This window comes from Mustela putorius, unplaced genomic scaffold (assembly GCF_011764305.1).
Source record: "Mustela putorius furo isolate JIRA1106 unplaced genomic scaffold, ASM1176430v1.1 tig00000997_pilon_pilon_pilon, whole genome shotgun sequence".
NCBI lineage: Eukaryota > Metazoa > Chordata > Mammalia > Carnivora > Mustelidae > Mustela > Mustela putorius.
In genome coordinates, this window is record NW_025421527.1 from 4,371,875 (window position 1) to 4,386,717 (window position 14,843).

Consider the following 14,843-nt stretch of genomic DNA (forward strand, 5'->3'; position numbering starts at 1 on the left):
TGGCTGCCACCAGAAGATGAAAGAAGCAAGGAGACGTCCTCTTCAGAGTCTACACTGGGAGGGCTTCACCGCCAACACCAAGAGCTTGGACTTCTGGCCTCCAGACCCGTAGAAGAATACATTTCCGTTGCCTTAAAACACCACATCAGGGGCAATTTGTCGCAACAGCCATAGGCAGCTGATACAACGGGGACATTTGCAATGAAGGCGTCAGGCCGACGACAGAGTGTACTGGTCAGCCGCAGCGGCAACAACCAGACACCGTGTGCGTCCCGATGTGACGGAACAGGAGGCGCACGGTCCTACTCACGAAAGACTCCTGGGCAAACAGTGAATGTGTGTTTAATGAAACGTCTCAATATAATGGTGGGGGTCAGAGGGGGACAGAGAGGACAGAGGGAAGTGTGAAATGACACGACAAGGATACACTCAGCCGGATCTAGAATGGGGGAGACTCAGCACGAGAACGACGCGGTTTCCTAAACAAACAAAACGGCACAGAAAACGTGAGGGTGGAAGAGATATGACTCTAAAAAATTAACGGGGGGCAGCTTGGGGGGTCATTTAGTTGAGCCTCCAACTCTTGACTCAGGCTCCGGTCGAGATCTCAGCATCCCGAAGTGGAGCCCTGCCGGGGGCTTGCGAGGCTCTGCGGTCGTCCAGGAGTCGGCCTGAGAGTCTCTCTCTGCCCCTCCCCCCGCCTGCGTGTGCTCACTCTCTCTCGCTCTCTCTAAACGAATAAACAAAATCTTTTAAAAAATAAATAAAAATTAGCCAAGAAAAATCCATCAAACAGAATGTATAGCCCTTACTTGGATCCTGGTTTGGGCAAATCAGCTATGAAGTTATATTTTTTAGACAGTCAAGGAAAAGTGATCATGAAGTATGTATTAGATAATGTCCACTGGGGGGGATGGGTAGTGGAGTTATGAATATTGTTTAAAGTCACTATATGTTAGAGATAGATAGTGAGAATTAAGTGGAAAAATAATGGGCTGTCTGAGATTTGCTTCAAAATACTCCAGCACAGGGACGCCTGGGTGGCTCAGGCAGTTAAGTGTCTGTTTTTGGCTCAGGTCGTGATCCCAGGGTTCTGGGATTGAGTCCCACATTGGGTTCATTGATCAGTGGAAAGCCTGCTTCTCCCTGTGGCTGCCTCCCCCCACGGCTTGTACAAGTGTGCTCTCTCTCTCGGACAAATAAATAATTAAAATTAAAAAAAAATACTCCAGCATAAACACAAGTGAGCGAATTCAGAGACCCCGAGGGCTCCGCTTCAAAACGGTCAGGCTGGGATACAGCGATCCGCCGCCGAGTCTCTCTCTGCGCAGGTTTACAGTCCTCCATGATTTAAAAAAACAAAAAAATTGTAATAGGAATGTGGAGAGTAGTTGTAAAAATTAGCAAGCTTTGTACTCATGGGTGAGAACACCAAGCTTTGCAGCCAGTGGAAGGGTCCTGGGGCCGGTTCCCATCTGGTCTCTGACAACGTCAGGGCATCGCGCCGAGGGAAAGCCATCTCCCTTCAGGGGAGCAGCTGAGCCCGGCATCGTGGCTTTCGGGGCTCTCACCGCAGACCTGGCACGCCAGGACTGGGAGAGGGAGGCGGCGGCCGCCCGCCTGTTCCGCGGGCTCGGCGGCTGGTCCGGACGCGGCCGGGCTGCGGCGTCCCTGCCAGGCCGGAGTCGGCTTGCTCTCTGCTGCCCCCTGGCGGCTGCGCGAGGCCATGCAGGCGGTCCTAGAGAACGCGCGGTCCGCGGGACAGGCAGGTGTCCCCGGCCGCGGCCCCTCACGCGGCCAAGGCCTTCCGCCGCGCTTCTTGCCTCCTCCTTCCGCTGCGGCGACTGGCAGCGCTCGAGGTGGCTGCTCCGCGGGCCCGGGCCCCTGAGCGGCTGGGATAAGGAGAACCCGTGGCTGACCGCGAGGCCCCGGCCGCCCGAGGGAGGAGCTGCTGCAAGGCGCGGCCGTCCGGAGGCCAGTCCCGCAGGCTGCGGACAGCCGGGCCGTAGTCACCGTGGGTGATGTTGCCGCCACTGTCCCCACAGTCACCGCCGACGGCTACAGTACCGGTGTGTGCGGCACGTGGCCCTGTCTCAGCGGCCCTCAGGGCCGACCCGGGGCAGACACTCGTACCCGGGGCCGAGGGTCGCTGAAGAAGCCCTTCGCCCGGTTACGCGAAGCCCCACGGGCCGGACTCTCTTTGGCGACCACCGCAAGAGCCCGCCTGGACCTGCAGCCCGCGGCTTTGAGCGGTCCGTGCCCGGGGCTCCGGGAGCCCTTCGCGCGCGCGAGCTGGCCGCGGTGGACGGGCACCGCTGGAACGGACCCCGGACGAGCGAACGGACTCACGAGAACAACACGCAGCGTGAAAAGAAACGGAACAGCGTCCGCGCTTGTCTCTGCAGCGCCCGGCCTGACGCTGGTGCTCCGGGTCCGGTTCCGCGCCGCCCTCGGGGGCGCCCGTGCCGTCCGGCGCCCGCGCCGCGCAGGGCCCGCTTCCCGTCAGCTGCGCGGTGGTTTGCGTTTCCTGCGCGGGGCGGGAGGCCGGCGGGGCCGTCTCGGTTGGTTCGGCCGCCTGCAGGCCTGCGGGGGCGGAGCGCGGCGGGAGTCCAGCCGCACGGTCTCGGCGGGCGCAGGGCGCCCTGCGTGGGGCTCGACACAACAGCACCCGCGTTCTCCCGCGGCCGCGCCTGCAGTGCGCCCTCCGCCGGTGGGGCCCCCGCCCCGCAACCCGCGCGGTCCGGCAGGCTCGCCTCCGCAGGCAGAAGCCCCACCTCAGGCCGTGTCCCTTGGCGTGAGGTCGGCCGCCTGGGCCCCAGGCCGCCCCCGCCCCACGCCTCGACGTGAGAAGTCCTCGTGTTGCTGGGCTGGGGGACACAGCCGTCGCTTAACGCCCGGGGCGGCCGCGGGAGCGCTCCAGGTCCGCGGGATCCGCGCGTCCGAGGTCCCGCCGGGCGCCTCCACCTCCTCCCCCACGCCCGGCCTGGCGGGACCCCGGGACCCCTGGCCGTGGCTGGCTGCGGGAGGGGGGCGGCGGGAGGTCTCGCGCCCGGCCCCGGTCGCCCTACTCCGAGTAGCAGTAGGTCCCGAAGGCCGCCTGCTGGGCTCGCGGGAAGCCGAAGCTGCGCACGCCGGGGTCGGGGAGGCCCCCGCAGCGCGGCCGCGGCGACGTGATGGGGAAGCGCACGCTGCCGTCCGCCAGCCAGCCTCCGTCGCACTGGTCCAGCCCCGAGAACTTCCAGGCGGCGTAGAGGTGCCCGACCTTGGCCACCGTGGCCCCGCGTCGCCGGCACGCCGCGTGCGCTTCGGACAGAGTCAGCCGCCCGGGCACGAAGAACACGTGGCCTGCGGAGCGGGGCGCATCACCACCGCAGCAGGCGTGCGGGGGCCGGGGAGAGCCTGGCGGGCGCGGGGACCGAGGGCACCACGCGCGGTCTCCACGGCGAGTCCGGGTCCCCTCCGGCCGCGCGCATGTCGCTCCGCGCCGGCCTCTCCCGACCGTCCCCACGACCCCTTCCGAGCCGCGGGCGCGGGCTCTCATCCCCGCCCCGCCGGCCACCTGCCTCCCCGCGCGCTCACCTGCCGTCATCGAAGTGAAGCAGAAGGCGTCGTAGCGGTCGCGCTTCCGGTCGCGGGGCCCGTAGCTGCGGATCCCCGGCCGCCCCCGGCCGCCGCACGGGGCGCGCGCCGTGAGCACCGGGTAGCGCACCGAGCCCTCGAGCAGCCAGCCCGCGTTGCACCAGTCCAGGCCCTCGGTCCACGCTGGCGGGCAGGGGGAGACGGGGTCGGGGGTTAGAGGGGTCCCAGCAGACGCTGGACCACAGCTCGCCCCCGCGGGGCCAGGCACATCCGGAGAGGCCTGGGCGGTGCCCGGCTCGGCCGCTCACCCTGGTACAGCTGGGCATAGGTGGCCAGACGCCCGTCCTGCTCCTCGCACGCTTGTTTTGCCTCGTAGTAATTAAACTGGTACCGGCCCCGGCTCGGCTGGTACGGAAACACCACTCCTGCGGGGGGGGGAGGCGGACGGGAGAGAGGGCTGGGGGACCCCGGCGGCGGGCGGGGGCAGTCCTGGGAGACCCGAGCTGGGGCGGCCACAGCCCAGCAGAAGAGGAGGGGGCGGGGAACCCAAGGCCTCACCCTCCAGGCGCAGCGTCAGCGCCACGCTCTCGTCCTCCATGCCGTTGATGAGTTCACAGCGGTACCTGCCCTCGTCCTCCAGGCGCACGCCCTCGATGACTAGGGAGGCGTCCAGACGGTGCCCCCTCCGCATCCTGGCACGTCCCCCCAGGGGCCCGTAGCCCCGGGCATGCAGGCCGTTGGTGATGAGGATCAGCGTTTCCCGGAGCTCCCCGGGTTCCACTTTGCTCCAGCGGACCTTGTAGCTGGGAGGCGAGGTGCCCAGGACGCAGGGCAGCGTGGCCGTGGCCCCACGATGAGAGTGAATGACCTCGTGGATGGGGGGCAGGAGGTAGTGGGGACCGGGGTGGGGTGCTGAGCAGAGGGGGCCACAGTGGCAGGAACCCCTTGACCCCCACCGCAAGTGCCCATCCAGACCCTAGACCCCAGACTCCTCCAACGCTCCCCCTCATTCCACACTTAGCGATGGCCCTCCCTGGGCACCTCCAACAGCTGCCCCATCCACTTTCCCTACACCTGAAGCCTCTCCCCGACCGGTCCCCAAATTCTGGGCAGGGCTGAGGTCTTACCTGCGTCCCCCAGGGCTTCGTGGAGGATGGCGAAGGCCCAAGGGAGAAGGAAGTGGCAGAGTGTTGGGAGACTGAGCGGACCTGGCATGATGGCGAGTCAGCCCAGCGCTGTCTGTAGGGCACAAAGAGCACAAGCAGACGGCATTTCTTGGGACTAGAAATAGGAGGAGGGAGCAGGGTTGGAGATGGATGATCCCATCCATCCGGGATCCTTCAGAAGGGACTGTCCCGCTGGAAAGCATGGGGACAGAGCAGGGGGCTGAAGGGGGCAAAAGGAAGGTGATGGGGGAAGGGACAGTGGCAAACTCCCTTCCCCCAGGCCTCCAGGGCCATCCCTCTTTTGCCCCTCCACGGCCTCCCTGCCCTTCCCCCTCCCAGGGGCTACTTCCTGAGTCTGGCCACCCAGATGGCCGCTGCAGTCTCTCTCCTCTCCCAGCACCGTCCTCCAACAGAGCCAGCCCAAACGTGATCTTGTCTCTCTCCTGCTTAACACACTGGCTCTTTTTGCCCTAGGGACAAGGTCTGGGCTCCTAACCACGGCTACCAGGGCCCTCTGGGATCCCCCCCACCCCCGCCTCCCGTGCCCTCAGCACTGTGTTCCAGACACCTTGGACTTCTGGCTCCAAGAGAGTCTGAATTCACTCTCACTTCCTTCTCCTGGGCGTCACTGTGGGCCTCACCTCCTCTGGGAAACCCTTCCTCTTCCCTCGCTGGCCGCACTGTAGTGTGCTGTGACCTGCTCCCCTGGGCCCCCCCGCTTCACCGGTCTGGCCCCCATTCTTGGAAGTACTTTTATTAGCGACTGAGCTAGCAGTGTGGGTTTGAGAGTGATACCTGGGCATGTATGGGCTGTATCATACAGGGAGGTGTCCAGTGGTTAAAAAGCTAGAGCACTAATACCAAAAACAGCTGTCTATTTCAGTAGTAGATTTCCCCCCTTCTTTTTCTTTTCTTTATTTTATTAAGTAGGCTCCTTGCCCAGTGTGGGGCTCGAACTCATGACCCTGAAATCAAGAGTCGCAGGCTCTATGGACCGCCAGCCAGGTGCCCTGATTTTTTCCCCTTATTGTTATCTGTTCTTTATCAACTTGGCCATTTTTAAAAAATTGGACTGAGGACACCTTTAGCCTGGCTTTACTCGTTTCCTAACCCCTATTCCTCCAAGTGCTAATTGCATGACTTCAAACGAGTTATTTACTTCTCTCTGCCTCGGTGTCCTCAGCAGTAAACATGCCGATAGCAGTTCCCATCTATCTCATCAAAGGAACATGCTAGAATTCTTAAAATCGTGCCCAGTATAAAGTAAGTTCCATGTTTGTGTTAGCCTTTATCTGCAGCACCCAGGACAGTTGCTGGCACACAGTAGGTGCTAAATAAATGTGTGTGCTTGTTAATGAATGAGTCCCCGCTAAGGATTCTGGGAAGGAGAGCTGGACTGTGGGAACAGCCGGAAGCCAGGGGGCTGAGCCCCTCCTCCTTCAAATGAAGGCCAGGCCCCACTTGCGCTTGCAAGGGAGAATTGGGGGCTGCGTGCAGAGGGCTTCCCGGGGCCTGGAGGGGAAGTACCTGGGCTGGGAACCCACCGGGAGACCCGCGTGAGACCGCCCCAGCATTTGTCCCGTGTATCCTGTATTTAGGTGGGGATGATTACAGGTCCCCCCTTACGCCTGTTCAAAGGTGCACACATTGTAGGGAGCAGTGAGGTCGCACAGCCAGGAAGAGGACGGCAGGCTCACGCTCCTCCTGGTCTGTGTTTGTGTGTTTCTAAGCAGGCACACACGTACCCTCTTTGTAGCCCTTGCAGAGAATTTGAGAGCCAACAGCCCCCAGCGCCTACCTGTTAGAAGCTGGTCTCTTCACAGAGATGGGAGAGGCAGGGACTGGCTGCTTTTTGTCCTGCTCCAGGAAGACGTTCCAGTGAAGGCGTTGCGGGACCCCTGGCAGGTCCAGGCACCTTCGAGCCCCGGGACTTGGGCACCCGATCAGCAGGGCTGCTCCTTGTGCTTCTGCCCTGATCTCCCAGGAGCAGCTAAGGTGCCGAGAACTTGTCCACCTGCCAGTCCACTAAGCTAGGCTAGGTGACTGGTGTCCAGCCTGTGACTTGGACCTTTCTCTGCACGGCTCACTGTCCTGGGCCTGGGGAGGATGTGGGGCTTGGGATTGGGGCTGGGGACCCCCAGAGAGGTTGGAATGAAGGAGGCACCCAGGAAGGATTACCTGGAGGAATGTGGAGGGTGGGGTGCCTCGTTTCTTCTAGATGCTCTCGGCCTGGAGAAGGAGCAGATGGACTGGTGGCTATGAAGACGTTGGGCCGCTGTGTGTGAGGATGAACTGCGGATGAGCTCACAGACCATGGTCAAGATCCCGTCTCTGCATTTCCACACGGGCCAGTTGAAGCAGCAGCCCTGCCCCTCGTCCCACAGAGCCCTCACCTCTGTCCTCCGGAACCTGGGTGCGCATCGCCTGCAGGGAGAGGCTCTCAAGGTGGGAAGCAGACTTCCAGCGGACCTCCAGCGGCTTCCAGAAATCCCAACCCCTCTGTCCAGCCCCCTGTCTGTCCGTCTGTCCTTTCCTTCTCTGGCCCCACCCCATCGGAAGCACAATTTCCCATTGTCTCTGTCTTTCCCCCTATTGTTAGATAACAGGGGCCCTTTCTTCATCCTGCAGGCAATGGCAACAAAATGCCAGCAGCTGGGGATGTGGGATGCAGGACCGGCTGGCACACACCACCGGAAAAGGGGCCTGGGTCGGAGCAGGATCCGAACAGGATGGACATCCCCAGGGCAAAGAGACGGGGTGGGGGCGCTGTTGGTGAGGAGGTTGAAATGGGTCCCTTCTGTCCCCAAGCTTCAAGCTTCGGGAGGGATTTGGTGTGAGGCTGGGGATGGCGGGGCTCGGCGGAGGACAGAGCACGTGGTTGGAACTGCAGAGGGAGAGAGGGCAGGTTGGCAACAAGGAGGGGCTTCGGTGCCGGGGAGGAAAAAATGGGAATTTCTGAGAAGGACTTTGAAAAGCTGGCCAGAAGAGAGGTCAGCTTATTTGTCCCGCCTCCTCTTAGTGTAAATTCTTAAGAAAAGGGAGGTCCTTAACCTCCCTGAGTGGGAACACAGCCCTAGAGTCTACGCTCCCACGGAGTTCACAGTCAGTGTTCAGACCTTTCTGTCGAGGCATAATTTACATACGGGGACACAGATCTTACACAGACAGCTCAGTAATATTTACACCCGTACACACCATGAACTAACCCCCGAGATCAACATATGATCTTTTTTTTTAATTTTAATTTTTTTAAAGATTTTTATTTATTTATTTGACAGAGAGAGATCACAAGTAGGCAGAGAGGCAGGCAGACAGAGAGGGGGAGGAAGCAGGCTCCCTGCTGAGCAGAGAGCCTGACGTGGGACTCGATCCCAGGAGCCTGAGATCATGACCTGAGCCGAAGGCAGCGGCTTAACCCACTGAGCCACCCAGGCATCCAACATATGGAATATTTCTAAAGATTTTTTTATTGGGCACCCCGGGTGGCTCAGTCGGTGAACCGTCTGCCTTTGGCTCAGGTCATGATGCCAGGAGTCCTGGGATCGAGTCCTGTTGAGCACGGAGCCCAGCAAGAGATCAGGACCTGAGCTGAAACCAAGAGTCAGACGCTTAACTGGCTGAGCCCCCCAGGAACCCCTTATGTAGAACATTTCAACACCCAGAATAAGTGTGTTTCTTTTGCCGTCCGTGTAGAGGCTGGGAATAACCTTGTGGCAAAGGTTCTCGCTTCCAATCTCCTCTTACCTCTTCTCTCTCCACCCAGCAATCCCGGGTCAGTAGTTTGAGTCCTTGAGATCAGGTGCTTTTGGAACCGGGCGGGAGGGGAGGACCTGAGGACACCTGGCTTCTTCAGGCACCTGACAAAGAGGAGGGGCGGCTGGGAAGGGCACAAGCCCACAGGGAAGGCAGCTGCGGAGTCAAGCCTGGAACTTGCTGCCGTGCCCACTCATCCCTCTTGGGCGCCTCTCCCGGATCCTCCCAGTCCCGGAGCTGCAGGGTTTTCCGCAGGGGCCGCGTCTCCGAACAGGGGCCCACCCCACCTGCTCAGGCTCCTCTGGGGATTGACGGACTCTCTTAGGAGATGCGGTCAGCACTGTTTCCAGCACTGTTCCTGGGTCCCCCCCACCCCCCAGAGGAGAGAAGACAAACAGCCCCTGTCTCGGGCCGGGACGCCCTGATCCCGCGCATCTGACTGGCCTCCACCCAACTCAGACAAACAGCCTCCCGCAGAGAGCCCCCGCCCCCAGGCCAGCCTCCGCCCTGGGCTCTCCCCCACCCTCTCTTCTGCCCGTTTGCTTCTGAACCCGGGTCTGGAAGTCTCAGGTATGTGAGCCCATGAGAGGCTGAGCGCAGACGGGAGGTGGGCCTGGCACTATCCCACAGAGGCAGAAAGAACCCTTTGCGGATGGGGTGGGGAAGGAATGGGGGAGACCAGGAATGAATGTGTGGCGAACAGCCCGATACATTCCCGGTTCCCCCAAGGCTCAGCTCAGCAGGGAGGTAGCTGCTGGGCTTGCCCTTCTGAGGGGAGGGCCTTGCCACTGCTGCTCCCAGTTGGGCTGGGCACAAGTGCAGAGTCCTGACTTCTCTTCCTCTAATGCCCGGACTCGGCCTCCAGCCACCAGGCAGGGTCAGCTGGTCAACCGTCTTGGATCCCGGCTGGTGTCGAGCGGCTCCCAGTTTCCTCTTGAGATCGCTGCATGGGGGGTGGGGAATGTTGGCAAGATGGCCCTTTAGGGGGTTGAGGGAGAGGCTGGGGGTGGCTGGCAGGGGCCTCTCTCCTCCTTGTGAAGTTCACACACGGCCACCTCCCTGCCTCCCCGAGGGAGAGGTCCCTCGCCTTCTCCTCCCTGCAAGCCACAGGGCACGCTTTTCTGGCCAGGGCTGGGGTGCCCTGTGGGGCTGGACTCCAGCATCACTGCAGGTCGATGGGGGGTGAGGGAAGGACGTCAGCCTTTAGGAAAAGCATGTCCCCCCCCCCCCCGCCCCGGGCCCCTCCCTCTCACTCCCTCTAGTCCCCTCTCTGTGCCCAGCATGAGGACTCACCCCTGCGCCTCAGGTGCCCCATGGAGCCTTGGCAGGAGACTGTGCCTCATTTCCGGGGGTCCCACCCTGCCTGGAGGTCCTGGGCAGAGCCCCCTGTCCTGGCCGTCCCTCCAGCCCCTTTACTTGAGGCTCCCCAGCAGTGGGCGTCAGCATGCCCACCTCGGGACTGAGCAGGACCTCCAAACGGAGCTGCACAGGTCCAGAGGGGGGCATGGGCTGGCTGTGCGGGCAGCTTCCTCCCACCTGCAAAGTCTCAGAGGACTGGAATGGGGGGGTCGCCTTGTCCTCATCCCAAGCGGGCCAACGTTCAGCTTTATCAACCACCTCTATTCTGAGGGTATGATGGGGGGGGGCAGGGGGCACTTAGGGCACCCTAAGATCATCACCTGAGCTGAAATGAAGAATCCTTTGCTGGACTGAGCCAGCCAGGTGCCCCTTGTTCTTTTTCAGTGCAGTTGAGACGGTATCCCACAAGCCGTTCCCTACTTTGCTCTTCCCGCCTGATAAGAGGCGCTGAGCCTCTGCTCCGGGAGCACCTGCCCCGCAAGCGCTCTTTCCCTTCTGCGCCTGCGCGGCAGGCTCGGGTCTGGAGGGCCGCGGGTGGAGGGTCGCGGCGCCGCAGGTCTGGGACAACTCGCTGGACATCCTGGGAGGGGGACCCAAAAACAAAAGCAAAACATGATCCGTTAGCTTTCCCCGGCACCAGGTACGTTCCAGGAATCTGGAGATGGAAATGTGAAGATGAAGCCGAAATGAATTTTTTTTCAACTCGAAGTCAACTTGCATTGTTTCTTTTAAGCCTGATTGCAGGAGGATGTAGCAATAGTGTATCCGTTTATTTAATATGGTTGATTGGATACATGATAACTTATTTAATATACTTAATTGTAAACAATTTAACAAACATAAAAAAACACTAGAAAGTGAAAATCTCCCTCAGTCCCACCACACAGAGTAGACGTCGACGTTTTGGTGTCTGTCCTTCCGAACACTCCGGAACGGGGTGCGCGGCGTTCGGAGCCTTGACGGCCGCGGGGACGTGCACTGCGCCCGAGGGCCGGCAGGGGGCGCGGGGGAGCCGGCGGCGCGCGGGGCCGCGGGGGCTCGGAGGGGCGGGGGCGGGGCGGGGGGGGCGGACGCGGGGGGCGGACGCGGGGGCGGGCACGGGGGCGGGCATGGGGCGGGGCCGGGGTGCCGCTTCCTCCCGCGCCTCGGCTCGGATCCCGCTTCTCTGCTCCGCGCCCGTCCCTGAGCACGCGCTGGGAGTTGCACCCATCTGCTGTTTTACCCTTTTTCCGGATGAAACAGTTTCCGCTCGTTGCGGGAGAAGCCGGTGGCTCCTCCGCCAAGCATCTGACTCTTGGTTTCAGCGCAGGGTCCTGGGACGGAGCCCGCACGGGGTCCCCGCTCAGTGCGGAGTGGGCGTGAGACTCCCTCTCGCTCTGCCCCTCCAGCTCCTGCTCTCTCTCTCTCAAATAAATAAGTAGATCTTAAATTTTTTTGAAACTCAGGGGAAAGGTACAAAGAGGAGGAAACGCGTACCTGTAATCCCTTCACCCGGGAATCAGCGCACGTAACAGGTTAGAGTTCTTCCCGCATAGTGTGCCTACGCGCTTTTTAAAGATATAACTCACATATCATAACATTCACCCTTTTAAAGTATAATCCAGTCATTTTTAGGATATTCATGAATTTAACCCCCACCACGGTCTAATTCCAGAACTCATCAATCCAAAAAGAAGCCCCGCACCCAGATCAGTCACTCCCTACCGCCCCTCCCAAACTGCCCTGTGCCTGTGGATTGCCTATCCCGGCATGCATGTGACCTTGGTCTCTGGTTTCTTAAACGTGACACGTTTCCAAGTTTTCTCACGTTGTAGTGTGCTCCAGGGCTCCACTCCTTTTGAGGGGCAAGTAACATTCCATTACGTGCGTCTGCTGTGTTTCCTTTATCTATCCCAGTTGATAGACATACGGGTTGCTTCCACTTTCTGAGTGTTTTAAATAACGCTTCTGTTAACATTGATGTACAAGTTTGTATAGGCATGTGTTTTCGGTTCTCTTTGGGTGCACACCCAGGAGCGGGACCATGCGTCCTACGGTAATTCTGTTTAACTTTCTCAGAAACTCTCAACCCCTTTTCCAGGACAGCTGCTCCATGTCACAGTCCCACCAGCAAGACATGATTTTTCCACATTTTTCCCACGTCTTCTCCAACCTGTGTCATTACCCTTTAAAAACTTACACTTATCCTAGTAGGTGTGAAATGCGAGCCCACTGTGGTTTTCATTTGCATTTCCCTGGTGACTAATAAGGTTGGGCATCTTTTCATGAGCTAATTTGCCATTTGTAGATCTTCTCTGGAGAAGAATCTACAAATTTTCAAATCCCCTGTGCATTTTTAAATTGTTCTGTCTTTTTATTGTTGAGTTTTAAGAGCTCTTTATATATTCTGGATATTAGAACCTTATCAGACATAGGATTTGCAAATATCTTCTCCCATTCTGTTATTGTCTTTTAATTTCCTATTTTTTTATTTTTTTTTAAAGATTTTATTTATTTATTTGACAGAGAGAGATCACAAGTAAGCAGAGAGGCAGGCAGAGAGAGAGAGAGAGAGAGAGAGGGAAGCAGGCTCCCTGCCGAGCAGAGAGCCCGATGCGGGACTCGATCCCAGGACCCTGCGATCATGACCTGAGCTGAAGGCAGCGCTTAACCCACTGAGCCACCCAGGCGCCCCTAATTTCCTATTTTTAAAAAAAGATTTTGACAGAGAGAGAGACATCGAGAAAGGGAACACAAGCAGGGGCAGTGGGAGAGGGAGAGGCAGACTCCCTGCTGAGCAGAGAGCCCTATGCGGGCTGGATCTCAGGACCCGGGGATCATGACCTGAGCAGAAGGCAGACGCTTAATCAACGGAGCCACGCAAGCATCCCTCTTTGAATTTCCTGATAGTATCCTTTGCATTCTTGTTCCAAGCTAATTGCCCCTAAGTGTATGGGTCGCTGTCTGGACTCTGAATTCTATTTCATCGGTCTGTACACCTTTCCTATGCCGGAACCACACTCTTGAACTGTGGCTATGTAGTAAATGTTGAATTAGTGAAGCATTAGTCCTTTGATTTTGTTTGCTTGAGAATGTTTTGGCAATTCTGGGCCCCTTGAAATCGGCTTGTCAATTTATGCAAAAAGCTAGCTGGGATTCTGATGGAGATTGTATGAAATCTGGAGACCAATTTGGAGAGTATCGTGACCTAAAACATTAGTAAGTCTTCCCATCCGTGAACACAGGCAGTTTTCCATTCACTTAGATTTTCCTTCATTTCTTTTCAGGGACATTTGTAGTTTTCGTGTGCAGATCTTCACTTCTTTTGTTATATTTTATTAAATTCTTGAGTGTTTTATTCCTTCCAACGCTATTATGTATGGAGTTTTTAAAAAGATTTTATTTATTTATTTGACAGAGATCACAGGTAGGCAGAGAGGCAGGAAGGGAAGCAGGCTCCCCGCTGAGCAGAGAGCCAGATGCGGGGCTAGATCCCAGGACCCTGGGACCATGACCTGAGCCGAAGGCAGAAGCTTTAACCCACTGAGCCACCCAGGCGCTCCTATGTATGGATTTTTAACAGGGATGAGCCCTCACCATACCGGTACCATTGTGTATCTGCTTTTTTCCCTTTATTTATATCACAGATATTTCCCCCGAGTTATCAAAAGTCCTTCTTCGACATCCTTTTTTTAATGGCTAAATATTAGTCCACTGTATGGTTACACTGATTTATTTAGCCATTCTTCTCTTGTGGGATACTTAGGTTCTTAACAATTTTTCCATTTTTAAAAGAGTAGCTGCAGTAAGTATTTCTAGCATCGTGTTATCTGCATATCAGACCACATACATAGTCGCGACAGTCGTGTGTTATCTGCATATCAGACCACGTACATAGTTGCGACAGTCGTGTGTTATCTGCATATCAGACCACGTACATAGTCGCGACAGTCGTGTGCCTTTTCTGGCCTTTATTCCCACCTGTGAGGAGGCCTGAGACCATGCAACTTGCGACTCCTTGAGGCCTATTTCTCTTGGAATCCTAGGGCCCGGCCTGCACCCTCAAGGGAGGCTCCTTCAGAAAGCTCCTCCCCGGGGCCCTGCACTGAGGCCCCAGGACTGTGTCCCTACCTGGCCAGAGCTCTAAGTGACATAAAGTCACTTGCTATATTGTAACTTGCTATATTGTGGGAAGCCACACAGAAGCTTGAGATATGAGCCAAACCAGGCCCTGACTTGTGCCTCCCTGACATTAAGGGGTTAAGCAACCTCAGCAATGGAAAGGTGGAGTAGCGCTGAGTAGGTCTGTGCCAGGAGTCTCATGATCGCCTAGGTGACTACGCATTGGGGTTTATCAGGAACGGGACAATGCAGGCTAAGTCCTAGACCCACGCCTGGAGCTTGCTGTTCTTGCATAGGCCGTAAAATGCACCTGGCGCCCTTCTTCAGTCCCTTCATCAAGGGAAGCTTGGGAAATAGGGAACTTATCTGTAAGTAAGCAACACGCTGGCGGCAGAATGTCTGTGTGTTTAACGGAAGGGAACTGGTAAACAGGAGCCTGGAGAAACTCCTTTTGGTATGTGGCGGGCGGTTAGTCTCCCCTAAGTGTTTCTGCTTTCTATATAATCGTGCACACTTCGTAATAAAGTTGGCACTGCTTGGACATCATCCACTGTGTCCCTCCTGTCCCCATCTCCTTACGCCTCGTCTTCGTGTCACCATCCTCTTACCCTCTCGACCCTGGTCGTGGTGTCGCGCCGACCGCGACACTATATCCCGGCAAGGCAGTGAGGCCCAGCAGGACAAGGGCTGGACACCCTTATTCGACCAGCCCTCGGTCTACAGAAGATGCTTAATAATTCTGGAACGAGTGAGTCAGGCAGAAGGAGTTGCTCACCTCCCTAGGCCAGACTAGGAACCCTGAGTCAGACAACCGCGGCCACGAGGTTTGGGGCGTGGCCTGCAAAGGGGGCCACACACAAACTGTGAGCCTTGAGATTGCCTCAT

General features: G+C 57.9%; 1 protein-coding gene across 2 annotated transcripts; it reads right to left on the minus strand.

Moving 5' to 3' along the window:
* Positions 1–326: 326 nt before the first annotated feature.
* Positions 327–7,151, minus strand: HAPLN2 (hyaluronan and proteoglycan link protein 2). 2 transcript variants are annotated; one of them, XM_013048940.2, is made up of 8 exons: positions 7,139–7,151; positions 6,924–7,020; positions 6,544–6,602; positions 4,707–4,818; positions 4,138–4,491; positions 3,888–4,004; positions 3,580–3,762; positions 327–3,345 (listed from the first exon to the last, which is right to left on the minus strand). In XM_013048940.2, the coding sequence occupies exons 4-8, from the start codon at positions 4,792–4,794 to the stop codon at positions 3,065–3,067; spliced, it is 1,023 nt and encodes a 340-aa protein (XP_012904394.1). In that variant the 5' UTR covers positions 4,795–4,818; positions 6,544–6,602; positions 6,924–7,020; positions 7,139–7,151; the 3' UTR covers positions 327–3,064. The 2 variants fall into 2 exon arrangements, with proteins under 2 accessions (XP_012904394.1, XP_044942660.1); XM_045086725.1 differs by lacking the exons at positions 6,544–6,602; positions 7,139–7,151 and having other exon boundaries at positions 6,924–7,011.
* Between the last annotated feature and the right edge of the window lie 7,692 nt (positions 7,152–14,843).